Source organism: Onychostoma macrolepis, chromosome 02 (assembly GCF_012432095.1).
Source record: "Onychostoma macrolepis isolate SWU-2019 chromosome 02, ASM1243209v1, whole genome shotgun sequence".
NCBI lineage: Eukaryota > Metazoa > Chordata > Actinopteri > Cypriniformes > Cyprinidae > Onychostoma > Onychostoma macrolepis.
Genome location: NC_081156.1, coordinates 4457655 through 4485444, shown reverse-complemented (window position 1 = coordinate 4485444; position 27790 = coordinate 4457655). Strand labels below are relative to the sequence as shown.

The 27790-nt window shown below is 35.2% G+C and overlaps 2 protein-coding genes across 6 annotated transcripts in view; one reads left to right on the top strand and one right to left on the bottom strand.

Moving 5' to 3' along the window:
* LOC131551069 (lipoamide acyltransferase component of branched-chain alpha-keto acid dehydrogenase complex, mitochondrial-like) overlaps positions 1-10709 on the bottom strand; it is a 20443-nt gene extending 9734 nt beyond the window's left edge. The window contains exons 1-8 of one of the 3 annotated variants that reach the window (XM_058793702.1): positions 10574-10709; positions 7837-7980; positions 7680-7745; positions 7345-7468; positions 7130-7205; positions 3171-3352; positions 2947-3071; positions 2627-2852 (exon numbers count right to left, since the gene is read on the bottom strand). In XM_058793702.1, coding sequence (XP_058649685.1) covers positions 2627-2852; positions 2947-3071; positions 3171-3352; positions 7130-7205; positions 7345-7468; positions 7680-7745; positions 7837-7887 — 850 coding nt within the window. In that variant the 5' untranslated portion in view covers positions 7888-7980; positions 10574-10709. Of the gene's footprint in view, positions 1-2626; positions 2853-2946; positions 3072-3170; positions 3353-7129; positions 7206-7344; positions 7469-7679; positions 7746-7836; positions 8146-10573 lie in introns of those variants that run through there. The other 2 variants (XM_058793721.1, XM_058793711.1) reach the window with 2 other exon arrangements.
* cdc14aa (cell division cycle 14Aa) lies at positions 10620-27644 on the top strand. Of its 3 annotated transcripts, XM_058793688.1 has the most exons (16): positions 12618-12825; positions 12907-13015; positions 13453-13543; positions 13644-13719; positions 15766-15858; positions 16057-16136; positions 16832-16898; positions 17512-17574; positions 19771-19858; positions 19977-20207; positions 21112-21250; positions 21341-21518; positions 21610-21707; positions 23972-24100; positions 24195-24576; positions 27077-27643. In XM_058793688.1, the coding sequence occupies exons 2-16, from the start codon at positions 12970-12972 to the stop codon at positions 27104-27106; spliced, it is 1791 nt and encodes a 596-aa protein (XP_058649671.1). In that variant the 5' UTR covers positions 12618-12825; positions 12907-12969; the 3' UTR covers positions 27107-27643. The 3 variants fall into 3 exon arrangements, with proteins under 3 accessions (XP_058649653.1, XP_058649671.1, XP_058649662.1); XM_058793670.1 differs by lacking the exons at positions 12618-12825; positions 12907-13015 and adding an exon at positions 10620-10850 and having other exon boundaries at positions 27077-27644; XM_058793679.1 differs by having other exon boundaries at positions 12618-13015.
* Positions 27645-27790: the final 146 nt, after the last annotated feature.

Genomic DNA, 27790 nt, shown 5'->3' with positions numbered 1-27790 from the left:
AGGATTTCTTCTGAGGGTACGCAGAGTTTTTTTTTTTTTTTGGGAAGACCAAATGATCAGTGAGAGCAGAACAAATGTGTCACACATTTTAAACTCAACAAAAATGTAAAATACATCTATCAAGAGCATGCTCACATATGAAAACGACAGAGAACAAAGCAGCGTTGGATGAAGTGGATTAGAGCCCTGCACGGGCCTCAAATATAGGCCCTAGCCCGGGCCATGTCCGACAGCTTATCAGAATTCTCGGCCTGAGTCCGACTGGAGCCCGTCTTTTTTCTCCTTCTCCCAAAACAGCTTATACTACTGTTTCAACTATTAAAATTGTTCAGTTTTGTATGTAATGGAAATATAACGTCAATTTAAAAAAACATTTGGAGCATTTTTTGTTCGTTAAAAAGTAAGGGTTTTTTTTATATTTGTTTTTTTTTGTTGTTTTTTTTTAATGATACTAAATTTATATTATATTTAGCTACATTTAGTCTAAATAATAATAATAATAAAAGTTGAAAGTTAGTCAACCAAATTTGTTTATTTAAATGTAGCTAAAATACATTGATTGCAACCACTTACCTTACTTTTTTTTTTTGTAAATTCAATGAATCATTTCACTGCAGTGAGTTGATCATAGCCTGTTTGATCAATTTAGCCTTCTCAAATCATCACGACTTGCCTAACATAAAATCTTTGGATATAAAACAGTTCAAGCATATCACAATGTTAGTTTAAATGTTTAACCTATATAAATGCGTGCTGTTAGACGCATATCCAATTGTTTGTACGGACTACTATGGCAAAAGCTGAAGCGCACTCTGCAGGACATGGAGGCGCCATCACTTGCATTTTTTTCTAACAGTGTAAACAACTTAAAATACGCCGTATTTTTTGCTCATAAGAGTAATACATCATTCGGAACTGTAAAGGGTCTACTTTTATTTGTGTGCACTCACAATACCAACAAAACGTTGTGCTTTTATAAAATAAATAGGAAAACAGAGGATGCACTTTCTGCCATCTCGGTCTTGAACAGGAGCGCTTCACAATGATGAACTAATACTCAGCGAATTGCCTCACAGACATGATAAAAATATATATCTATAGAAAGCTTTAAATTACGACTTTAAAACAAAATAGTTCAAATCGAAAATAGAAACTCTTTCATTATGTAATCCGTAAAGATGCATTTCTCTCTAAAGGCATGTCCAATGAGGAGATGGCGAGTCATTTTTTTCATCACCATAATTGATGGATGTCTAAAATATAAAAATAAGGAAAAGCCTAAAACAGGCCTGATTATATAATTTGCATTTTGTTTTATAATTCTATATAATTTAAAAATAAAACAAATTATAATGGTATAGGCTATATGTAAAACTTTCTCCTATAATTGTATAGCTGCTTATATTTTCTGATTTTTATGTTACTTTGTTCCGAATACCTTAAAATTTAAAAGATTTTCTGCCATGCAATTTTGTCTGATATGTGAATTATTTAGCCTATTATTTTTTTTAGTGCTGTCAAATGATTATCCGCATCCAAAATAAAGGTTTGATTACATATTATGTGCGTGTACTGTGTTTATTTATTATGTATATATAAATACAAACACATGCATGTATATATTTCCGAAAAATGTTACATTTATATATTAAATATATTTTTATATAATAGAATGAATATAAATATAAACATGTAAATACATATAAATATTTTCAAAATATATACTGCATGTGTGTCTTTATATATACAAAATAAATATACACAGTACACACATATATTGTGTAAACAAAAACTTTTATTTTGGATGCGATTAATTGTTTGACAGCACTAATTGTTTTTTTAATCCATGCAGCAAAGGCTTTAAAGATTACTTTATTGCATTCCAGTTGCTTTTAAAGAACTTTTCACTCTAAATTTTATGGGTAACCTAGCTTGAATGTAAAGCATTATGAATTCGTTGTATTCCCATTTGTAAAATAGCCTAATTAACTCGAGATCTCATGATAAAGGTGCGTATAGCACGATTTTCTGTTTCTATTTGGCGTAATATTTATATGCAGAAATTGACTTTGGCGTGCAAAAGACTAATAAATGAATAATTAATGGCATGGCTGGTTCAGTCGACAGAAATACAGGACTACTAACTGCTGAAATGTTTGCGAAGCAAATTTCAGGTCAGTCTGAGCGCTCATGGTACGCATACAGGCGCCACTGTGTGGAGTAACCCAGCAAAAGCATTTTCCTTGCATCGAATAAATGTAAGTGTAAACATTATCATTTTCAAAAAAAGAAGTGTACGTATTAATATATTTTTCAGAGTATTGAAAATCATGAATTGTTAATTCCTAAATATTATTACATTTTTTTGGGAGTCGTACCACATGACATTTAAGAAATAATAATAGATAATAAAATATCAAAAGAAAAGAAAATAAATAAAAGACAACTACTTAATAAGATTTTATTTTTATTTATTTTTTTAATACCTCCCCACATAAAATTTCAATATTAAAAAATAATTTAAGTTCATAAAATAAAAATGTGCTCATCACAGAAGAGGTGTTTTTAAATTATTGTATGCAGGACCCATGTACAACAACATAAACACTCTGAGTGTCAAGCTCACCGTTCAGAGGCTCTGTCCTGTCTTTCCCAGTGAAGACAGGTCTCGGGATCGCCGGAGGAGCCATGATGGGCGTCTTTTCTTTGGGTGGGGTATCTGCAGTGGGTGATGGGATTTTCTGGACTTCATACGGGAGGATAGCTCCTGTCTGCTTGGCTAAGAAATTGATAATGTCCTCTTTCAAAATACGTCCATCTTTTCCTGTCCCGACCACCTCACTTAGTTTAATCTAGTAGAGGACAGATTTAGAGTTCAGAAATGACCAAGAACACAATAAAGCCACAATGACAGGGTGTTGTAAGTGGTTACAGCCTGAAAATTACATTGTTCTCCATGGCCAGACGGCGCACCGCTGGTGTCGCCTGGGTTTTTTGGCCCTTGATTTCCGGATGTGATTGCATATGGGATATTGCTGGAGTCTCTACCACATCTTCCTCTGGGGCACCCTCTGCAGGACAACAGGCCAAACAGTTTTACTACACAATGACAGAACTAGAAGGACATTTCAAAGTCAGTATCAAGAATAGGATCCACAGCAATGACTGACCCAGCACTTTGTCCGTTTCGATGTCCACAAGAGGTGAACCTACATGTGCGATAGCATCTACGTCATAATACAGCTTACGGATGATGCCGTCATAACGGCTCGTGATGGTGACGGATGCTTTGTCACTCTGGACTTCACAAATGCTGTCAAACTGGGAGACTCGGTCTCCTTCTTTGACATACCTGCATAAAGACAGAGAAGAAAAATAACAGCATAATTTTTGGGAATATTTACTCAGTATATTATATGGGTCAATCAGTAAAATAAACATTTACTACTATTTACTGCTTCCCATGCTAAGTGACAAAGTCCTCAAATATTTTGCACCTATAATGTTTAGGCTGTGATACTATAACAAAGCTGAAACTAGTTGTTGTTTTTATGAGATGAAAATGGGAGCATTGACAATACTGGTGTGTTAAAGTTGGCATGAAATGAAAATTCTATTCACCCTATATATTTATATTTTTTTTAAATATACCTCTCTATATGTTTAATCAAAAAGGTCATAACTGGACAACCCAGTACCACAACATACTTCTGACATATGCAGATGCTTAAACCTATCCCTAAAAACTCACATTCATCTGTTTTTATTATGTTTTAGTTATTTTAAACTAAACAAAAAAAGAGAAATGTTGTCTGTGCAATTAGCTGAAATAATAGTTTATGGTTTTAGTTAACAGTAATAAACCTGTCACAAAAATGTCACAAATATCTGTTGCTACTTCTATTTCATCGTGCCTTTAAAAATGTGCAAAAATTTCATTATATCATAATATTATATAATAACATACCTATACTGTCTTATTAACTTAATGTATTGTAAGAATTTGAGATAAAAACTGATGCACACATTTAATAAGGGATAAAGTATTTGCCCTTACATAGGTAAAATAAATAAATACATAAATTAAATTAAAGGTGCAAATATCGCTGCTTATATATACACACACACACACATACATATACATTTATAGATATACACACACGTATATACAGACATATGTACACACACATATATATACATATACTGTATACACACACATATATATATATATATATATATATATACACACACACACACACACACATATATATACATATACTGTATACACACACACACACATATATATATATATATATATACATACACACACACACACATACACACATACATATACATTTATAGATATACACACACGTATATACATACATATGTACACACACATATATATACATATACTGTATACACACATATATATATATACATATACTGTATACACACACACACACACATATATATATACTGTATACACACACACACACATATATATATATACATACACACACACACACACACACATATATATATATATATACACACACACACACACACATATATACATTTATATATATATATACACACACGTATATACATACTTATGTACACACACATATATACATAGTAACTTAATTATTCAAATCGCTAATTAGGCTACATCTTAAAATCCCTATAAACCTTCATAGAAATTCAACTCTTTATTCTTTCAATTTGAGTCAAACATAGAATAGTTTAGCCTTTTAGCTTTAAAACAACTGTAATACTTAAACATTTTTATAAAATATGTAACCTTCTTTGGTTAACAAATAGAAATACTCTGAATAACAAAAAAGCTTAAAAAAAGTTAAACAATACATTTCAGTTTGGCAAGATGTTCAGGAAAAGCCCTACTAGTAAAATCCATACAGGTTTATGTAAAAATAACACGTTAACTAATGTAGGTAAGAATAAATTACAGAAATGATCTTCTCTGCTGAATAAAGCCGTGTCAGATCGCGCTGTTCTTATGAGGTAAATTCCTCATAGCAGGTCTTCTTTCAAAAATGATGAAAATTAGACGAATCTTGATTTTGTTTTTGTTTTTTTAATCTAGTTTTTGTATCTAGATGAGGGTGTTTGGCACAGGTGACTGCATATAATGAGCTCATATACGTGAAAGACTGTACCTTGCTTTAGTTTCACATGGATTACATAATCAGATAATATTCGTTTTTGATTTGAATTCGTTCATCTAAAAGTAGATGCAAGCTTTCTCATGTCTGTGTCAAACATTCGCTGAGTTTGTGATGCATAGAAAGTTGCTCACGGAGACCTAGACGGCAGAAAGTGCACCCTGTTTGTTTTGTTTATTTTGCAAAAGCACAATGTTTTGTTGTTATTGTCAGTGTACACAAATAAAAGTAGGCCCTTTTTAGATTCGATTGATTTTAGTCTTATCTGTATCTGAGTATTTAAGGTTTCTCTGTGAATCAGAAAAATCTGAAAGTGAACGAGCCGGCGTGCAGAGGGTTAAAGACGCTGCATTCAATTTTATCTTTAGACAGTAAATTTAGATTTCAAATTCAATATTGATTTTAGAACTGTTGAAATTATTTACTGTATGTAATGCAAGTACTTTATAAGTAACTAATTAAATTACCTAAAAATGAGCAGTAATCCCTTACTTTAATTTTTCAGTGGATAAGTAATTTAATTACAGTAACGCGTTACACCCAACACTGTACATATTAGAGGTCGACCGATTCATCTGTTTTGCCACAACTATCCGTTATCGGCAAAAATCCATGCCGATAGTTTTCCGGTTTGCAACCGTTGCCGGAATGGCTGAGAAGGGTCCGCTGGCATTATACAGTATGAGAGCGGCCTCTAGAGGTGGAAATCACTGACAGCACGTGTTGTTTATTTTGGCACATGACACTGCGCGCTGCACAGAGCGGGAAACTCCAGACGCGCATTTAAATACAGCCGACAGAAAAGCCTGCCGCGGAACAGAGCGCCATTCACATAGTTTTCTATTAAATTACATTATATTTGTCCCAAATCGTTGTGAATGTACATAATGACTTCACCCTAGGCTATAAATTACGTATTGTGCATTTTTCAGCAAAACGTTTGTCTTTCTGTGGCTCTAATAAAGTCTGTATGCTTCATGTAGAGAGCTGTAATAGATCGCGCTTTCTCTTTCCACTTGCTCTGTTTTTTTAAACACCGAACTTCAAACTCATTTATGCCACATTGTTTATTCTTGAAGCAAACTTATGTCCGTTTGGTGATTTAAATAAATAGTTTTAGACCGCTACTTGATTTGAACGCAAAGCGTCTGGTGTGTGTGTGTGTGTGTGTGAGTTCTCCTAGACGCAGCGCTGCGCGACTAACTTTTTTTTTTTTGATTAGATAATTATCAAGTGTTAAAAAATAGAAGCAAATAAAGTGTGTGAGAATATCCATATGTATGTAATTTTAATGCTATGGCCTTGTGTAGATATTTAAACAAGGCCATCTTTAAGCATGACTGTTGAAATTAAATGGTAACATTTAACAATAAAAGTCCATTCGTAGCATTAATGAAAACTGTAGAAGTATTGTTCCTTGTTAGAGTGTTTTCATTTCAACATTCACTATTAGCTACTAATAGGCTATATTTTTACATTTTAAAGTTTCTTCTTTTAACATTAGCAAATTATGAAATAACTTTAATGATCAATATAGTAAATAATATTAATATTTTTATTAATTTACAAAGTATGGTTCAGTACTGTTGCTGCTTTTTTTTTTTTTTTAAATAGTAAAGCACTAGCTCTCTTTCAGTATCCATTTTGAAAACTATCGGTTGATTAATCAGTATCGGCCAGTGTGGTCCAACCTAGCTATCGGTATCGGTAAAATCCACTATCTACCACTAGTACATATATACTTTTTTTTTTTTCATTTATTTATATAATACGAATATCAATGGGACATGAAACTGCCTGTTTATCAAGATTCTTCTTTTGTGTTCAGCAAAAGAAACAAACGACATAAGGCTAAGTAAATTACGACAACATTTTCAATTCTGGGTGAACTACCCCTTTAAATTCTGTTGCAGCATTTTACAAGACAAATGACATAAGCTTACCACTCTTTCACTGTCACTTCCATTATGCCCTCTCCAATATCTGAGAGTTTGAACTGCAGCACCTGTCCAGAGGCCACTGAAAGTACAAACAAATGAATACTGCATCAGTCCAGTTTATTAAGACAGCAATGACATACACACGGAAAGATCAGGGCTACTAATGTGTTGTACAAGCCAATATGCCCGTTTGAATATTTCATGTTTGCAGCACATACCATGGCTGCATCTGAAGCCTCTCCAGTGGACTGAAGTGAGGGGTGTGGAGATGTGTAATACAGGGGCCGGTCCAAGAGCCTGGAGCCTGGGACACTGCTGGAGGCGATGGGATACAACCCGGGGCTGTGATGCACACAAGCAAGACAATTAAAACTTTCTGCTCATGTCAGTTACTGCTTTAACTAATACATTAAACTCCGGTTTTCAACCAGAGAGCAGCAGAAAATATATACAAGACACAGAATTTTTTTTTTTTTTAATTGCATAACATTTCATGGCATTCATGACACTAGGTCTGTTTTGTTTGAACAGTGTATGCAGTAACTTAACTGACTTTAACAGAGGACTGGACTGAGCACCTCAGCGGTTCATTATTATATTTTAAAGTTGTGCATGTTCGCTAAAAAAAAAAAAAAATTTAACAAGGTAACTCTGACGCTCTGTGCGTTGTAATATCGTTTTAAGTAAAGCATCATTGTTTATAAACTCACCAGACGTCTCAGTATTCTCAGAGAACACCTCACTGGTGTCACCGCCGCCATGTTTGCCCAAGACTCTCACAGAGATGATACACGCAGGAGATCTCTCACTCCATAGCAACATCCAGGAACCCAGCGATATGAATAACCAGCTCGCTGAGCACATAACAACAGTTTGTAACACAAAATCAACCATACTGTAATGCTACAACCACTAATTATGTAACAGAAAATGTTTTCATGGAGTTGAAGTGAAGCAGAACTTCCTGTAATTGCGAACCGCGAGTGGTGTTGAGTTGATCATCTCTCATCTTTGAATTCTCTTGTTTGGTTACGCTCCGCTGACGTCATGCCCACGCCTACCTTGACCATCCAATGGGCGTTTAGTTCTCTGACGCATGAAAAACATGGTTTGGCTGTATCTTAAAATTTATTTAAATTAAAAATAAAATATTTTTGTGCTGTCATTACAAAACGACATAAGATTTTCATGTTTTATTATTATTATTATTATTATTATTTAACTACCTTAATCCCTAAAGCTTTAAATGTGTAATTTTGTTGCAGAATGAAACGTGAAAGTCAGTAAAATATGTTTACAGACTCTTGTGACAAAGTACACTTTAGCATACTTTAAAATAGAATACTTCAAAAGAATATACTGTGCGAGCTAACTTGACAACATTACAATGCACATTATAAAAGCATACCTGAGTGTACATAGTTATAAAAGTGTACTCTCTTCAAGTACAAGTGGCCTTTTAGTTCATTAGTATTATATTATTTGCAAATACAGTTGTTTTTTAAATATACTTTTAAGACTTGAAGTACACTACAAGTGCACATTCAGTACAATGAAGCACAAGGGTCCTTTAAAAAACAGGAAATTCATGATGGAACCCGCAGTGATTAGGATTTATGGGTTTATGTCATGTTTGAAATAATTAAAAATGAATAGTTTTATACCAGTTTGATATCTTTAATCAGCAGTTGCTTCAGACATTGGTCTGGACTGAGGTGACCTCAGTCTCCGTCACTCACAGTTCAGCAGTCATTCCTCTGATGGTGAGATTAGCACAGTGGCCTTGACCCTGAACTTCTTTTCCACAAAACCTATAAGCTGCTGCTTAATTGGCTGATTCAAATGAATGCGTTAAGATGACAATAGATGATGAGGTCTGGCTGTGTGAGATGAAGCAGGGACGCGTCGAGTGTTTGTGCGCTGAAGGAGGATATTCACGCATGCGTTGTGTTTGGTCTGGATGCTTAGAAGATTGTTTGACCCATTACTCATTCATATCACTCCTCTGATGTATTTCTGTGCAATGACATTTTGCCTAAAGGACAGTAATTAGTTTACTAAAATTTTATCATTATTAGATCATCATTGTTTTTATAACAACGTAATAGCAACTGTCTCATCATTTTTTTAGTACATTTTGGCTAACTTTCTAATTATGCAGTTAAAATGCTGATCAAATCTTACATATTAATCTACTGATAAATAATTTGATGATTAGAATGTATGATAATGATTTTGCATCACATTTTAGTATAAGAATAATATGAAATAAATATTATAAACAAAAAAATAGTAAAACGTAAGTGATAATGTACAGTTGTTACATCACAAAATAAACCACAGCTATTAAAAAAAGAACTCAGTTAATGGGTTTATTTTGCGATAATAACCAGGAAGACTGTATATTATCCTCAATTTATTGCACTTATTAATAATTATATTTTAAATTATTTCATTATGTGAGAAGAAAAAGACCACACTAATGGAAACTGATGGAGTGTTATTTTAATATTATTTATGTAATTACCTTTCTAAATTGTTAAATTAGCTTTTTTTTCTGAAAATAGTTTTATATTTTACTTTTAGTATGAATTTTTGTAATTTTGTTGTGCTGGTTTTATATATATATATATATATATATATATATATATATATATACATTTAGCATTTAGTTTTAGTAAGTTCGACATTTTTTAAACAATTTTTGAATTTTTAAGTTTATAGTTTTGCCATATAATATTTATATTTTATTTTACTTCAGCTTTATTTCAATTAACAGAAATCATTTTTAATAGTTTAACTGTAGTTAATAACAACACTGCCTGGAAATGCATGAGGCAATGGTCAAATATACAGTTTATCAGTCATTATACAGAAATATTTGCATCATTGCTGTGATTGACCAGTCAGAATCAAGCATTCCGGTCAGCCATGTCATAATTACAGATGCTATTGTATATCTATTTCTGACACGCTGTACATTGCCCAAAGCATGTCATGTCAAGCAGCACTTAAGATTTCTTTCTGCTTTTTTCATTCCATCCCCGTCCGGTGGGGAAGAGCTCCTCCTCCAGCATTTCTCAAATATCTACAGTGCTGATAAGCTCTCCTGTAACGCTGTGGGTGACCGTGCCTGTTATTAGAAACCCTGTTCCATTTGGACTCTGGCCTCAGAGCATGTCCTCGTCTCAGGTGTTACCTTGGCGCTGCTTCACAGCCCTGACCCTTGAATAATCCAGACTGCAGCAGTGCTCAAAATCCCACGCCAATTTATTGTAATAGAGATTGACGGAGAACAATACGAATGTGTCACAGAGGTCGTATCGCAAACCCAGTCAGAGCGAGAATTCAGCAGTGACATTCCCACCTCTTTGAGTAACCAAAACCCTCTGCCAGCACCGGAGCCGCTGAGCTGTAACCCGAGGCCGTCACTTGAGCCGTTCTTACCTGTGTTTCGTAGCTCTTTGGCAGGTGGAGCTGCGAGGCGTCCTGAAGAAACGTAGCTTCTTTCTTCTGTTCTGTGACTCGAGGAACGTTCCAGCTGCCTCTGGTTTGTATGAGGGAGAACAGGAGGACGTGATTCTTCATCAGCAATATCCTCTTCCTCCCTTTACGGACCTCAATGAAGGCATGTCCCATGTGTCGGCCTGGAGGGGACACTGGCGCTTCAAGCGCAGACGCCCGGTCATGGTGCCACCAACAGCCTGGATAACACACATCTCAGGTAAATCTATCTATCTATCTATCTGTCTATCTGTCTGTATGTCTGTCTGTCTGTCTATCTATCTGTCCGTCCGTCCATCATCCATCCATCCATCCATCCATCTATCTATGTATGTCTGTCTGTCTATCCGTCTGTCCGTCCATCATCCATCCATTCACCCATCTATCTATCTATCTATCTATCTATCTATCTATCTATTTATCTGTCTATCTGTCTGTCTGTCTGTCCATCCGTCCATCCGTCCATCATCCATCCATCCATCCATCCATTCATCTATCTATCTATCTGTCATCTGTCCGTCCGTCCGTCCGTCATCCATTCATCCATCCATCCATCCGTCCGTCCGTCCGTCATCCATCCATCCATCCATCCATCCATCCATCCATCCATCCATCTATCTATCTATCTATCTATCTATCTATCTATCCATCCATCCTTTCATCTATCTATCTATCTATCTATCTATCTATCTATCTGTCTATCTATCTGTCCGTCCGTCATCCATTCATCCATCCATCCATCCATCCATCTATCTATCTATCTATCTATCTATCTATCCATCCGTCCGTCCGTCCGTCCATCCATCCATCCATCCATCCATCCATCCATCCATCCATCCATCTATCTATCTATCTATCTATCTATCTATCTATCCATCCATCCTTTCATCTATCTATCTATCTATCTATCTATCTGTCTATCTATCTGTCCGTCCGTCATCCATTCATCCATCCATCCATCCATCCATCTATCTATCTATCTATCTATCTATCTATCTATCCGTCCGTCCGTCCGTCCGTCATCCATCCATCCATTCACCCATCTATCTATCTATCTATCTATCTATCGATGCCTGTCTGTCTGTCTGTCTATACGTCCGTCCGTCCATCATCCATCCATCCATTTATCTATCTATCTATCTGTCCGTCCATCCGTCCATCATCCATCTATCTATCTATCTATCTATCTGTCCGTCCATCCGTCCATCATCCATCTATCTATCTATCTATCTATCTATCTATCTATCTATCTATTTGGCAGTCAATCAATCAATCCACTTTAAATCATAAACTATGTACTGCACACACTGTATGTTTATACATGTCGGTCTGCATGGTTAATGATAAATGAAGCTGATATGTGCTCTGATGCACAAGCAGAGGGCTGAGGCTGTATGTGAGCAGACTCAAGCCTGATCATATTAAGAGTTTTAGAGCTGAAGCACGTCAGCTGCACGTGTGGCCGCTGATGCCACAGCAAACACACCTCAGTCATTTAAACAATAAAAAAATATCATTTCACAGTAGCCTATGGCAGCGATAGCAACGTCTGGCTGACTGCATCATAACAAATATTCATCACAAATAATCCTGCATCACGAATAATGCAATCACTAGTTTATGCTACATAAATGTTTAGACCCACTTTAAAATAGACTGTAATGTTAACTTTAACACTGAAGAATATACTTACAAAGACCGAAAGTATCAATGCATCTGTCTATGACACAAACATTCATGCAAAATACAAATAATTTCACAGGTAGGCTAATAAACATTTTCTGGGAAATGTGCGCAATTCTTTTCAACAAAATAGGATGCAAAAATGACATGATTGATTTCTGTCCATTTCTGTCGCTGGATGTATAACACAAAGTAATCCAAAATATCATAGCAGTCACAGCGTCTCGAACTCTGATTGGTCGAATTTAACCCCTCCTTAGCAACGCGCATTTGTGTGGTGGTGTGGCACGTGGTTACCAGGCAATGTCCCTTTAACTTTTACCATGAAGTTTTTAGCGATGGAACAACGTGCACAGAAACTCTAGCACACTATAATTGCAAAAGATAAAGGAAAACTGAAGGACACGAACATATGTTGGAAAATATCATGTTTTTAAGTCACTATCCGTTCGGAAGAGATTTAGAGGATTTGCCGTCTATATTCGACACACCAGAGCTTATGGGACACAGAAGTGGGTTATAGCAAGACTGTGTGTACGTCTGTGTAAATAACGGATTTACTTTTAAATACATTTACATTTTTCAAACTTCAGGAACATAACAAAACCCTTTGGAACGAAACGAAACGCGAAAGGTTCATTAGGCTATTTAATAAAATGGGAGATGACAATGAGCTGCTCGGAGCATCTGAGTTTATCAAAGGTAATATAAGCTAAAATATTTTCCTTTATATATAAAATAAAAGTTGAAAGGCAACCTATTTTCTAATCTGCTTAATCCATGTGTAAATGTTTTACTACATCAATATCCTAGCATTTGTTGCACTCTTTAATAAATTTCTTGAATGTATTGAAACTATCTCAACAGATCGTGTACATTCAGATATCAAAGGAATAAAATACAGTAGCCTATATGGTTTAAAGTGGCTTGCCTTTTTGAATGTACATTAGCTAATAGGCTATGTTAATAAATTTGTTAATGTTACAAATGAAATTAATTGTAACTTAAATTTATCTTCAGAATGTAGTCCAATTATCTAAAATAGAGACTGTGTTTCCAGATATAAGAGATTTAGATGTGATTTACCATCATTTTGCTATTTTATGACTCAATCTGTATACTGTTGTGTTTTCTTTCAGATCGTCTGTATTTTGCTACTCTTAGAAGCAAACCCAAAAGCACAGCAAACACACATTTCTTCTGCACCGATGATGAATTTATTTATGAAAAGTGAGTACACTTAACTATTCAATTTTGGATTGTTATAGCTCCTATTTGATTGTTATACTTCATGACAAGTGGTGATTTAATGGTTCATTTCTGTCTCAAGCTTTTATGCAGATTTTGGGCCCCTCAATCTGGCAATGCTGTACAGATACTGCTGCAAACTGAACAAAAAACTAAAGGTAAAATCATCTTCTTTGAATCAGATGGCTCCATGATTGCATTGTTCGTCTAACTTACCGATCAAATATAGGACTTGTGTTTTCATTTTTATCTTTGAATTGATTCTTAATCACTGGGAAGAGATTTTTTTAGTTAGTAAAGTAATTTGGTTGCCTAAAAAAACAAAACAAACAAACCAAACTAAGTGATTTGCTGAACCAAGTTTTAGTTTTCCAAAAAAAAGTCAAGGCTAAATTCCATGGTGATATACATATGAATATATAAGAATATACGAATCTTAGATAACAGATATTGGAAAATACCTTTCTTGGAAAATCCTCTGCAAATATAGTTAGGTTAAGACCGGGACCAGCATTACAAAGTGAATGAAAATAACCCTTAATGGTTCAGTTTTGTAAAACCTTAATATGTGGTCACGACTGTCTGTAGTCTTCATATTCATAATGCTCATGTATAGAGATTTGTTTGCTAGACTGTATAATGAGGCGCGCGCAGTTCCTGCAGTGAGCAGTAGAGAGCGCTCTATACACGCCTTTATAATGACGGACAGAAGTTTCTGGCATGAATGATTGAATTTCAATGACTGCCTGTGTGTCTGGAGCTGACAGATGAGGGTATGGCTCATGTTCAGGGTGTTTCTCTGCAGTGTATGTGTGCGTCTTTATAATGTGAAGTGAGTTGAAAAGGTATTTGAATAACTACACTCCAAGAAAAGTCTGTGAAAGGTCCAGTGTACTGTTAGGGAATTTTCTGTATACATTTTTTGTGTTTTACCTGCATTTTGAGTTATGTATTGATTTGTGTTGTGGAAAATTTAAGGAAATGTCCATAAAGTTAACAGAAAAGATGCTGGTGATTTTGTGTTTGGATAAAATTGTGCTAGGTTTTTCTACAATTCCTGTCTTCCAGTGTAAGCCGCACATAAAACGTCTGAAGTTTATTGAGTTATAGTAATGGTACAAATTATGGTAGAGCTTTTCTCAGAGCTAAAATAGCTTGTCTTGTTTAAGTTTTAACCAATTAGTGGTTTGGTGATTTTTAGTGTATGAAATCAGTTGTCCTAGAAGAGAGATCCTAAAAGTCTGATAGCTTTTGCTTTCATTTTGAGCAATATAACATTGTTTTATAGTTTTAAACTTTCTTTAAAATAGATAAGACTGGGTTTGGTATTGAGTTTTAAAATTTTAAAATCTGGTGTAAATGTCTTAATACTTTTTGGGGCCATTGTATGTAGTCTAATTTGTCCTGAAGCTTTGTATGAATAATTAACCATTTTATTAAAAATAAATAAATAAAAATAACAACAAAACTCCAAATTGGCTTAAAATTATACATATATATATATATATATATATATATATATATATATATATATATATATATATATATATATATAATAAGAAAAATATTAAAGGAACAGTTAACCAAAATATGAATATTCTGTATTAACTAAATATAAACTAACCCATGTGGTAAAAAAAAACAAACATTGACTTCAGGATGATTGAAGCTGATTGGTTGGGCAATCTGAACATGTTTCTTTCAAACTTTAAAATAAACAATCAAAAAGCAATTCAAAAAAACCCTTTGACAAAAATGAGTCATCCTGCAGCACTCTACAGACAGAATGTCCTACACATTTCCATACAGAGAAAGTGATAGACAGTGACAGAAACTTACATAAAGACACCATGAAAGTACCACACCAACAGTCCATATGCATCATGCACTATATTCTTTTGCTTTCTTAAACAGAGTGGTATAGAGTTCTCAAACAATACAGTATTTTCTGTGAGGGACAAAATTAAAGTTAGATTATTATTCACCAAACATCTGTTTTTCATTTAGTCGATTTAAATATGTGTGTGTTCAGACTTTGCACATTATTGGATGAAAAGCAGCATTCTCCTTTTGTGTTTCATAGAAAAGTTATACAGGTCTAGAACAAGTGAAGGCAAACTGATGACAGAATTGTCATTTATTGATGAAACATCCCTTTAACCAGCACAGCTCTGAAAATGAATGTGTGTTGTGTATGTCTGCAGTCTTTCACTCTGTCCAGAAAGCGCATCATCCATTACACCAGTTACGACCAACGAAAGAGAGCCAATGCGGCCTTCCTCATCGGTGCTTATGCGGTGAGTCCAGCTCTGTGACCTTAGAAGATGATCATTTTGTTGATTTTAACCATCACGTTCTAGGGTTTGAGAGACCTCAGACAATAAGAACAAACTGATTATGAACAGTGAAAAACAACAGCTATGTAGACCCAGCTGAGCTTGTTTTAGAGCCTCTCAGAGAAATTTCTAGTCATGACGTCTCGCCTCTGTGTGCAGGTAATCTACTTAAAAAGAACTCCAGAGGAGGTGTACCGGGCCCTGATCTCTGGAACCAATGTGTCGTACCTGCCCTTCAGGTGAGAAGCTGCTCACACGATCTGACACAAGCATCACAATCTGATTTAAACACGTGTGATCATGCTACTCATACCTCATTACTATGGCTTTATAGATTACTGTATGTACACTACTGTTCAAAAGTTTGTGTCAGTTAATAATAATGATAATGTGAGAGACAGTAAAGATTTTTAAATAGTGAACGACAGAAAAAAACTACTTCAAAATCCTGTTCATTTGAACTTTCTATTCAACAAAGAATCATGGATTCCACATACATATTACACAGCAAAAACGGTTTTCAACATTGATAATACCTCATCAAGGCTGTATTTATTTGATCAGAATTATATGAGAAATGCTGCAAGCAGAGTGATACAAACGTTGAAATGGTTGGTGTTCTGTTATCACTAGAATATTGCACTGCTGGAAAAGGCTCTCAGCCAATCAGATTCGAGGACCAGAAAGAACTGTTGTATAAAAAAATGATCTTACTGACACCAAACTTTAGAAGCTTTTGTACCCGTGGAGACTTCAATTTAGGTCCCCATGAGTCTGTGTATATTCAGGTGTAGGTCCCCGCCAGGATATATAAACCTGTACACACACACACACACACACACACAGATATTTAATTATATATTCAAAAAAAAATGAGAGAATTTTTTAATGAACATACTTAATCATCTATTTACTTTTTTTTCTTACCATATAGAGATGCTGCTTTTGGGAACTGTACATATGATTTAACCATATTAGACTGTTTACAAGGAATCCGCAAGGTATGTGTATTAAAGGGAAACATTTGCTATAAAAGTACCATCTGCTTTAACTATTAATATTTAGGAAGGTTAAAGTTTGTGACACTCTTAAACTTTTTTTGGATCAAGGCTGGACAGTGTAGACATGTAATGCACTTTATCCCCAAATCATAAGCTTTTAGTCCAATTATCTGTCTATTCAATCTGACACGATAGAAAGAACTGGCACAGGCACTGTCAGACAGATTACATAAAGGACATTAACACAACGTGATAACTGAGTAACAGGAAGTGCAATACAAAGAAAATAGTTTGTGTGGGTGGAGAGTTTGAGGAATGATATGCTCTTGAAGAACAGTGAGATATTATGAAACTTGGATGGCTGTACTTGTAATTGAAACATGATTTGTGGGGGGTTGAAGAAAACCTTGGCAGTTTGTCTTTTTAAGCATCAAGGATTTATCTAAAATTAATTCATGCATAATAGTCTCTTTTGAAGATGTTTCCTTAGAACCATTTAAATTTCTGTTATGTTGATAAAGTTAGTAAAAGACCAAAATTCATATATTTTTTTATTTATTTAATGACATGTCAAATCTTATAATTAATTATTCTTAATTCATTTTCTCTTCAGGCCTTGCAGCACGGGTTCTTTGACTTTGAGAATTTTGATGTTGAAGAATATGAACATTATGAGGTATCACCTTTTTATATATCAGTATTGATTAATGTCAATATTCTTAATTCTCATACTCATTCTCATGAATGATAATATTTCAATGTGATTTCTGTCATTTTGACAGATAACAAATATTGTATTTACCTGCTTTAGAAACATTCCAGTTAACATTGCTAATAGGGATTAGAAATGAAAAGGGGAGACAATTACATTTTAAAGCATCCATGTGAAAACAAACTTGGAAAGAGATGTGAGAATGTGAGAATGTGATTCTTTCTCTTTCTTTAACTGTTTATTGAATTTTCTTCTGGGAACAATAGTATAAAACAAAAAGGAGCTTAGCAAATTTAGAATCCACCCCAACCCATCCCACCCCTGGTAGACTTCAAACAAAAATAATAATAATAAAAAAAATAATAATAATAATTAATTAATATTAATAGATAAATAAAAAATAATTTTTACAAAGATTTTTGAAAAGATGACACAACATTAAAAGCTGAATGCCATAAATTTACAGTTTTCACATTAGATCCATGTATACGAGAATTTGAGAGTTCCATCGAGATAATGTCCAACAAATACACCGTCCAGGTTCAACTGTCCATTGTGTGAGGAGTATTCCAACGGTTGACTAGCAATTTTTTTGCTGCTGTGAGAGCATCTAACAGTAAACATCTTTGTTGGACAGACAAGGTGAAGTCCCAAAAGTCATTTTTGAAAAAATGGCGCGGAGTCAAACATATCTCAGTACCCAACAAATATGATAGGTTCAAAAAGGTGAGAAAGAGGGGCACTCACAAAAAAAACCCAAGCAAAAACGTGCCTAAAGGTCCTTGCGAATAGAGACTACACTTAGGAGAAGACGACAGATTAATATAAAAACGTTTCATTGGAGTCAAGTAAACCCTATGCAGCAATTTTCAATGAAAGAAAAACAGATTCAATTAATTCAGTGAATTATCCATGGAACATATCACAAATTAAATCGGGAGAGCAGACCGCAATTGTGCAGTGTATGTTGTCTTTTTTCAAATTGTTACAAAGCAAAACAGAAAATATTTAGGAGGAAAAGAAAGCAGTGGACTGAAAAGAGCTCTTACCATAGTTATTTGAGTTATACCATGCCACACTAAAATACCAGTTGTAATCTTAATCTCCTGCTGTCTGAAAATAGAAAGTGATGAAGGAAATTGTTGTTTATTCAGTCGAACCGACGAATAAGGATTCAGGGTTTGTACAAAGTGCTTAAAGTGCTTGAAGTACTTGAATTTGACTTTTTGAAATTTAAGTCCTGGAAAACCCTTGAAAACAGCCATATTTTTGAGAAGGTACTTGAAAAGTACTTTAATTTTTAAAAGGCAGTATATATGAAATTAGTGTTAATTTTTTTTCGATGAAACAATCTCTTGACTTTTAGACTTAGGTCTATTTGTATTATTAAAAATATCAGATTACTTGATTACCAAAATAATAATTAGTTACAGCCCTAGATTAGTTACAAAATACTACTGCGTTGTTTTGCTTTGTGTGTATACAAATTTTCTTAAAAATAGTATTAAAATCGTTCTCATTCTAGTGAACAAGTATCTGTATTTTGTCTCATCTTGTGAGCTAAGTGTATTGTCACGCCCCTAGTGTCGATAAGCGGTGATATAGCTCATAATTTTCCAAGTTTATGATATAGCTTTCATTCTTCAGGTCAATAATATATTCATTAAAAAACAGTTTGAATAAGGAAGCGATAACTTTGCCATAGTATCCTTTCAAATGTAAAGGTTTCCACAGTCATTGCATGCTTTTGTGCGGCACATTATTTGTACCAATTTGTATTATTAGAATTTGAAAGATAATAACGATATTGTTTGATAAGGGAGATCGCCAATTTTAGTCCTTGAAAACCCAAAAAGTAATGCTTGAAAAGTCCTGAAATTTCATTTAGCAGTTTCTGTACGAACCCTGAGGATTGTTTGTAGTGCAGCCTTATGATTTGAAATGATTTGTTCTTTTGAGTGGAGCTTCCCCAAACCAGAAGTGCTTCCCATAATTTAAAACGCAGGACGCTAGGAAAAAGGATGCTGTCCTATTGTAAATACTTAAAAGCAATAAAGCATCTACAAAACTCAACACATGTAACTTCTTTTCATTAGTTAACATGTATGTTTTTGATGAATTCAGATGTTTTAGCATGTCTTCTCACCTTTGCATTACAAGCGTGTAGAAAATGGTGATTTTAACTGGATTGTGCCAGGAAAACTGTTGGCCTTCAGTGGACCTCATCCCAAGAGCAAAATAGAGAACGGTAGGCTGACACATTAGATACAGAGCTAAAAACAAATACTACATTCTAGTGGTCATTGGATAAATGTTTTGGTAATTGTTCTTCGCTTCTGAACTGATGACTGTTTTGGCTCTTTCAGGTTATCCTCTTCACGCTCCAGAAGCATACTTCTCCTACTTCCGTCAGCACAATGTCACAGATGTTGTGCGACTGAACAAGAAGATTTATGAAGGTCAGCGCTTCACAGATGCCGGGTTTGAACATCACGACTTGTTCTTTGTAGACGGCACCACACCTAGTGATCTCCTCACAAGACGCTTCCTGCACATCTGTGAGAGCGCCAAGGGTGCCGTAGCTGTCCACTGCAAGGGTGAGACACTTTCTAGATTCATGAAGAAACTGCACCTTGTTTTTTTTTTCACATCTGGAGTAAGGTGCACTATGCATAAATAAAAAGTGGAAAGGAGACAATGTATGATCTTGCAATTTTTGTGAACTGTGTATTGCAGGACCCAGACTTTATGTTGCAAGTGAACCTGTATTTTAATGCAGTCTGGGCCAAATTTGATGCATTTGCTGTCACTTTCAAACCAAGCAGATTTCTGTTAGTCAGTGTGGCAAATTTGTGTTAACTTAAACCCTTTTTGCCCTCATGTAAAGCTTGTCAAATTCTGATTGAGATTAATGGATTTCATCAGCAAAATTTCAGCAATTAAAATTAATGTCTACACCTTATATCTGTAACATACTGGTCATCGGCTGTTTTTAGGCATTTTAATTGATTGGTATCAGTCTGTATTGCATTTTTATTTGGTCATTTCCCATCCCCTACCACTCAAAGTACATCTTTAAAAACACTATTAATACACAATGTAAGGTGACGGCTGAATTAATTTTTGTGTTTAAAGTGCTTGATTTTAGTTTTTAGTGGGTTTTTTTTTGTTTAGATGTAATTTTCAACAAAATAGTATAAATATGGTCGAATAACAGCCATAATATGACAACAATCATTGCTTATCGGTGCTGACCAGAATTTTAAAATCACTGCATTCTTATTGATTTTACTTGGTACAAGTTTTGTTCATAGATTTCGAGGGTGATGGTAAGTCACACAACCCGTCCATGTTGGATCTGTCTTTTTTATCTGGCTGTGACAGATGAATTAATGTCAAAATACTTTGATCAAAATAGTTTGATTGCATGAATATTCTTCAAAATATAATTTTTAATTATTTTGATTTTTAATGATTATTTCCCCCACTTTCTTTTCACAGCTGGCCTTGGCAGGACAGGCACTCTGATAGGCTGCTACTTGATGAAGCATTATCGCTTCACAGCACCTGAGGCCATTGCCTGGACACGAATCTGCAGACCGGGCTCCATCATAGGACCGCAGCAACACTTTCTCGAACAGTAAGTCCAAAAATTCTACAGACAGATTGAGGCACATAAGGACATAAAATGGTCTAGAGGTCTGTTTAGAAGCGCTTTCTTTCTCTTAAGGAAGCAGCACAGTATGTGGGTGCAAGGTGATCTCCATCGGTCCAAGCAGAAGCAACTGCAGCTGAGGCAAAACCGACAACAGGAGAGAAACATGGCCCATCTCATATCCAGCGTGGACGACATGTCCATCGACATGTCCATCGACAGCACCATTCTGAAGCCACCAAATGTGGATGAGGTGAGACGTCTGAGGAACTGAATCTACCAATCATATCTGAGTGCACAATACAGTAACACTGTTATTGACACTGTGTTTTGTTACACTACAGAATGAGTTCAGAGAAGAGGACATGATTCCAACTCAAGGAGATAAACTACTAGCTCTAAAGGGCCAACGCCACCCCAGACCTACTGCCACAGTGCTTAGGTAGACCTTCAATTATACTAAATAAAGGATATAATTGTCATTACTATGGTCTCAACAGTCTCAGTCGTGACACCAGATCAAAATATTGTGGCAGTTAAACAAAAAGTTTTGGTCAGTATACAAAAGCAATGCCTTGATAATGTTTTGCTTTCTATTTGCTGTCTTTGGCAGGGAATTAACACCAAAAATCCATGCATTTAATTTTGTTATGCTTGGTTTGAAGATGATTTAAGATTTGACAAATTTGTAGGAAGATGAATTAATGAAACGTTATAGGATAAATAAAGACTATCCAGCATAAAGCACGGTTTTAAGTAACAGTAGTTTCGTTTTGTGTGAAAACATCGCAGAAAAGCTGGGAGGTTTTAAAAGAACGCTAAGGGAATTATACAAATGAATATATTAATTACTTAATTATATGAATGTACCTCTGAAGGTTTTGACTGTCTTCAGAAAAGATTTAATGGCATTTTGTTTTCATCTTCACTCCATGTAATACCTAATAAAGTAGTGTTTTAATCGCAATGCTGTTTTGTCCACGGAGTTTATGGGAAACAGCTGTAATTCTGCTGTTCCATAAGCGCCACCTAGTGTCAGAGAGTGGATTTACAGAGAGTTACATTTACATGCAGCCTGTGTGCAGTTTTTATCTGGCCAAAATACAGACCGAATTTGTATGCCCTGCTGTAAATTTTGACCGGTTGATGAAAAACAAGCTTATGTGGGTTCTACCCATATAAACAATTTGGATAAGGTATTAATAATTATTTATGGAGCAGATAAAATACATACAATCATTCATTAATCAGTTATCATTTTGACTTAACCCTGTCTTTTATTTAAAGGCTGAATTGTGAGGTTTACCATTTTATGAAACGTTTTAAAGCTTTATTTGAACATTGCTATTAGATAAGCTGTGTCAGTCATGTTGTCATTTAAAATCCGGACATCATTGGTAATGTTATTGTTTTAGTGTTTATGCAAACAAAAAGTAATTTGATTTATTGTTTGCTGATTTTAAATACGAAAATTGGTAAAATGATGGTTACACTTTATTTCGATAGTTCACATTAGACATTCTACTAACTATAAGTAACTTTGTAACTACATGTCGACTACTTGTCAACTAATTCTCATTAATTTGCAGCTACATGTCTACTAACTCTCAGTAGGATAGGTTTAGGGTTAGTAGAATAAGTTGACATATACTTGCAAAGTTTCTGATAGTCAGTATGTTGTATGTTGTGGACCCATCAAAATAAAGTGTTGGAAGATATTAAGCAGACAGTCTACTAATACTCTAATTACTGCTAGTTGACATGTAGTTGCAAAGTTACTTACTGTTAGTAGAATGTCTAAAGTGGACTATCGAAATAAAGTGTTACCGAAATGATTTATGTGTCAGTACTTTTTAAACATTTCCAGCACATTTGAACAATACCGTGATAATACTGATAACCATGATAATTTTGGTCACTATAATCATGATATTTTCATACCGTTACATCTCTACCCCAGGTATACATAGAGGGAAGAATCATAAGGTCAAACCGAGTTACTGTCAAGTTAATAACAATTTTGTCCATTTTAGATTTACCATTATTTTGAGCTTTATAGCTTATGACCTATATTCATTGGTCCAGTGGACCAGTAGTACTCTCAGTTCATTGTGACGTCATGCATGATTCATGATGCTTCTCATTTCTTAAATTGTGCATACACATTTCTGGGTCACGGGCTGGATGATAAGCAAGCAAGAACATGATTAAGCATCAGTCGCAGCATTGAGAAGCAGCATTGATATCTTTGCTTTCGGATTATCTGATCTCCTCATCCACCATCAGTGTGTTGCATCCACTTAGATGATGCGACGGCAGCCATGGTCTCCTTTGCATCTGTAGCCAATGAGCTTGCTGCTCAACATTTTAATAGTTTGGTTCAGTGTTTGTAGTATCAGCAGCCCTCCATTGTATTTGTAGTCAAATACCAAATAAAGTACCCATGAACAATTCTTTCAGTCAATAAAATCACTTTGGGGTCTAAGGGGGACTAAGATTTTGCACAACAGTAGCAGTGACCTTTACCAAGTGCCATGCTATTACACAAAAGCATTGTAGTTTTGAAAATCATTACTCATATTGAAGTACTGCACTTAAAAGAAAAAAAAAAGCTTCCTTCCTCCCATGAGGACATTCTGGAGGACATGCCTAAATAAATTATTATCTTTTAATAAACTTACTCTGCTACTTGTCATTTTTTGGCAGTGGGATAAACCCAGCTCCAGGCACCATTTCCCCTCCCAAGTCTTCCAAAGCTCCTCTCTTCCTCTCCTCTTCCAGTGCACCACAGAGACTAACAAGAAGCCCTTCCTCCTCTGCCGGCAATCTAAAAAGGTACATTAATGCTTAGATACACTGCCTGAGTGATTTTTTTTTTTCTATTTACGCACCCAGACGTTGCTAACCCCGCTTTATGCGCCTCACACAGCTTCAGTCCCCGTTTAGCCCATTCCCTCAGCAACATTTACGATGACAACTTCAATGATGACGATGACAACAGCACACTTCCTTCCCCCTTCGCACCCTCCCCATCTCCTGCTCTATCCCCCGCACCTCCATCTGGCTTCAGCTTTGGGTACACCTCTACTGAGCCCCGACTTCCTCCCGCACATTTAAACGTCAATCAAGAGGCCAACACCAACCTCAACACCCTTACTGGAGCTAATACGGTTAGCGCTAATCGCACAGTCAGGCCTATGAACAGAACTGGCTATAGTCTGTTCTCCAGCAGTCCGCCGAACCCCCGTAGAGGTCCATTGCGAGGTGGACTAAGCAGGATTCCAGGGCACTACCTCAGCAGATCCATTCCAGTGAGTGACCATCTGGCCGTCTCTGTGGCGCTTGATTTTCACTCACTACTTCTGCTGTTTTACTAACTTTCCTTCACTTTGTGTTTTTCCCTCCAGTTTTTTCTGGCCTCACTTACTGTGTAATTGTGATCTTTATGTGAGATTTTTATAATCAGTGTTTTTTCATAATTTAAAAGGAACAGCTCATGTAAAAATGAAAATTGTCATCATTTTACCACCGCTGTGTCATTCCAAACATGAATGTACTTTCTTCCATGAAAAAAAACAAAAAAGTTGTTTGTAAATACAAATAAAATCTGAGCTGCATCAGAAGCACATATTTTTAGCAAATAATTATTAATTTTGGGGTGGACATCATATAAGAAGTAAAACTGAGCAAAGGTGTGGTAATTTACAGTTGTTCCGCAAATCTTGTGGCCGAAATCCACTACTGACAGATTGACAGCACTTTTTTGCCCACAAAATTTTGCCTCAATTTCATTAATATGACCACACCTTAAGTTATGAAAGTATTTTTATTTTTTAGAGTACATTTTCACAACATTTGTACTAAAAACAGAAAAGATTTCCTTAGCATTTTTAAAAAGTTTTTCATATAGACAACAACACTGTCAAAACTATCTGTTCACACAGATCTGTGAAAACAGCAAAAAAACACTATTATCATGCATGCCAGTAGTTTGCAATGCCACTTTGTAAAGAAATACTATGTGCAAGTGCACATATCTATAGACTGAACGCTTGTGCATGACATCACAAATTCATGTTTTTGTAGTTTATGCAGAGACAATAACAATATCAATTTCAAAAACATGCACATCTTCAGGCCCCCAAAATACTGTAGTCACATCTGTTTTTAGTTGAAAACGTGTAAATGTCCTATACCTCAAAGGGGTCATTGGATGCAAAATTCACTTTTACATGTTGTTTGAACATAAATGTGTGTTAGCAGTGTTTGTACACATCCACCCTATAATGATAGAAATCCACCCAGTGTTTTTTAAATTTTTTTAATCCCTATAAATAATAATATGCCCTTTCTCAAATCAAGCCATTCTCAGTTTCTTGGCTGTGTGACGTCACACAGACTCACCCAGGCCCCTCCCACGATTGTTGATTGACAGAGTGAGCTGAGTGAGCTGTCATCAGTCCGCCATTGTTTCGATGCCAGAGCAGGAGTAGACAAGAATTTCTCCTTAATGATTGAGGCGTTCTGTTGTTGGATGTAATAATGAACAAAGCAGTCGTCATTTACTCCCGACATCTGAGTACGTGGATTACGCAGTAAAGATGCAGTGGATTACTATTGTTTTTGAAGGGAATGCTCCCCCGATCTATCTAAATGCATCTATGTTCGTGCAAATCATTCATGATCCAGCCTCACCTACAGAAAAAGGGAGTATAAGGTTCTTTTATGAATCTTTGCAAATCCCCTTTCCTAATAACGTGCTAGTTAGCAAGTTCTGCGGCTAAAATAATCAGTCTCATGAGAACGGCTTGTCACCCCACAGAAGAGAGGGGCGGGGTCAGCAGAGCTCATTAGCATTTAAAGATGCGGTTGCAGTGTGCAGAGCTGTTTTTGGCAAGGTAAAAAGGGTGTTGTTTTACACTACCATTGAGAAATTTTAACCTAAGTATGTTATAGACTTTTCATTAAGACCCTTAAGAAGACCCATATCAACTTGTGAAAAATGGGCATCCGATGACCCCTTTAAGTCTTAAAGGGATAGTTCACCCAAAAATGAAAATTACCCCATTATTTACTCACCCTTAAGCCATCCTAGGTGTATATGAATTTCTTCTTTCAGACTAATCAAATTGGAGTTATATTTAAAAACGTCCTGGCTCTTCCAAGCTTTATAATGGCAGTGGGTGGGTGTTATTTTTCAATAGTCCAAAAGAAGTCCAATAAAGCACATCCATCCATAATAAAAAGTGCCTCAAACGGTTTGGGGAATAAAGGCATCGATGTGTTTTGTAAGAAAAATATCCATATTTAAAATTTTATAAACAGTAATCTCTAGCTAACTAACTATCATTCGCACGTTTACAATAGAATGTCGTTCCGTATTGTATTCCATCCAGTTCAAGAATAACAAATATGTTTGATATTTGAATGCCAATTGTAAAACACATTATAATTTTTCATGTGTCAAGACCTGAAAATCTTTTCTTTGTAACCATTTTCTAAGTCTGCAAATGTATGACGCATAAGCCTGGTTTCACAGTGCGTAGATTAAGCCAGGATTAGGTTCTAGTTAAATTGGGACATTTAAGTGTTTTTTTTTTTTTTAAATGTACCTTAGAAGATACATTATTGGTGTGCATCTTGATGATTTCTTGACAAACTGCTTTTAGATAAAACAGCTCAAACATGCATTTTAGGACTAGTCTTAAGCCTTCGTCTGTGAAACGGGTTTTATGTATTCCATCCTTTAGTATACTTTTCACACATTTTTTATATAAATTTATTAATTTCATTCTCTCTTTCTCTCCACAGTCCCTTCAGTCTGAATATGCTCAGTACTAAGGCTATGATTATACACTGATGGCCATCGCAGCTGATCATTCGACCATGGACAAATCCTTCCTCAGTCTCTCCTAAAAGCTGATAAACTGTTCAAAAAAATATTTATAGTGTTTTAATTGAGAAAAAAATTGCTATAAGTCTGATGTATTATTCACAAATGTATTCAGTAATTAATTGTTTTCTACATCCAAAATGGAACGTAACTGCTGGCATTTGTTTGTGACTAATTTTACACAAGGCAGCATTGTCTCACTTTTTTTTTTTTTTTTTTAAGAAAGTCACAATTCGAATGAAAATCTTAGCAGTTGTGCACGAGTGTGTGACAGTATGGGTGTGTTTACAAGAAATATACATGTATATATGATCACATGATGCTGATTCAATTATGTTTAGTAATATGATTGTACAGAAATCATGATTTTTAGAACATTTTGTACAGATAATTGTCATTTTAACTGGAATATACATTTTAAGTGGAATATACTTTAGATGCATTAAACCACTGTCCTTACACAGATCTCTTCATCTTTAGACTTGTGACATGGTGATTTGAGATGTACAATAGACTTATTTGAAAAAGATACACTGAAAACAGTAAATTGATGCAAAATATTAAAGTATCATTTAATTATATGAACAAATTGGAGGATATGAGGAAAATGTGAGCAGGTGTGGCTTGAAGTC

Bases quoted from the DNA above. Each gene is read 5' to 3' on its own strand.
- cdc14aa (XM_058793670.1), top strand. From the start codon at position 10,757: ATGTCCCATGTGTCGGCCTGGAGGGGACACTGGCGCTTCAAGCGCAGA. The intron at 19,859-19,976 runs GTAGGCTGACAC...TGGCTCTTTCAG, and splicing joins CAAGAGCAAAATAGAGAACG to GTTATCCTCTTCACGCTCCA. The intron at 24,577-27,076 runs GTGAGTGACCAT...TTCTCTCCACAG, and splicing joins ACCTCAGCAGATCCATTCCA to TCCCTTCAGTCTGAATATGC.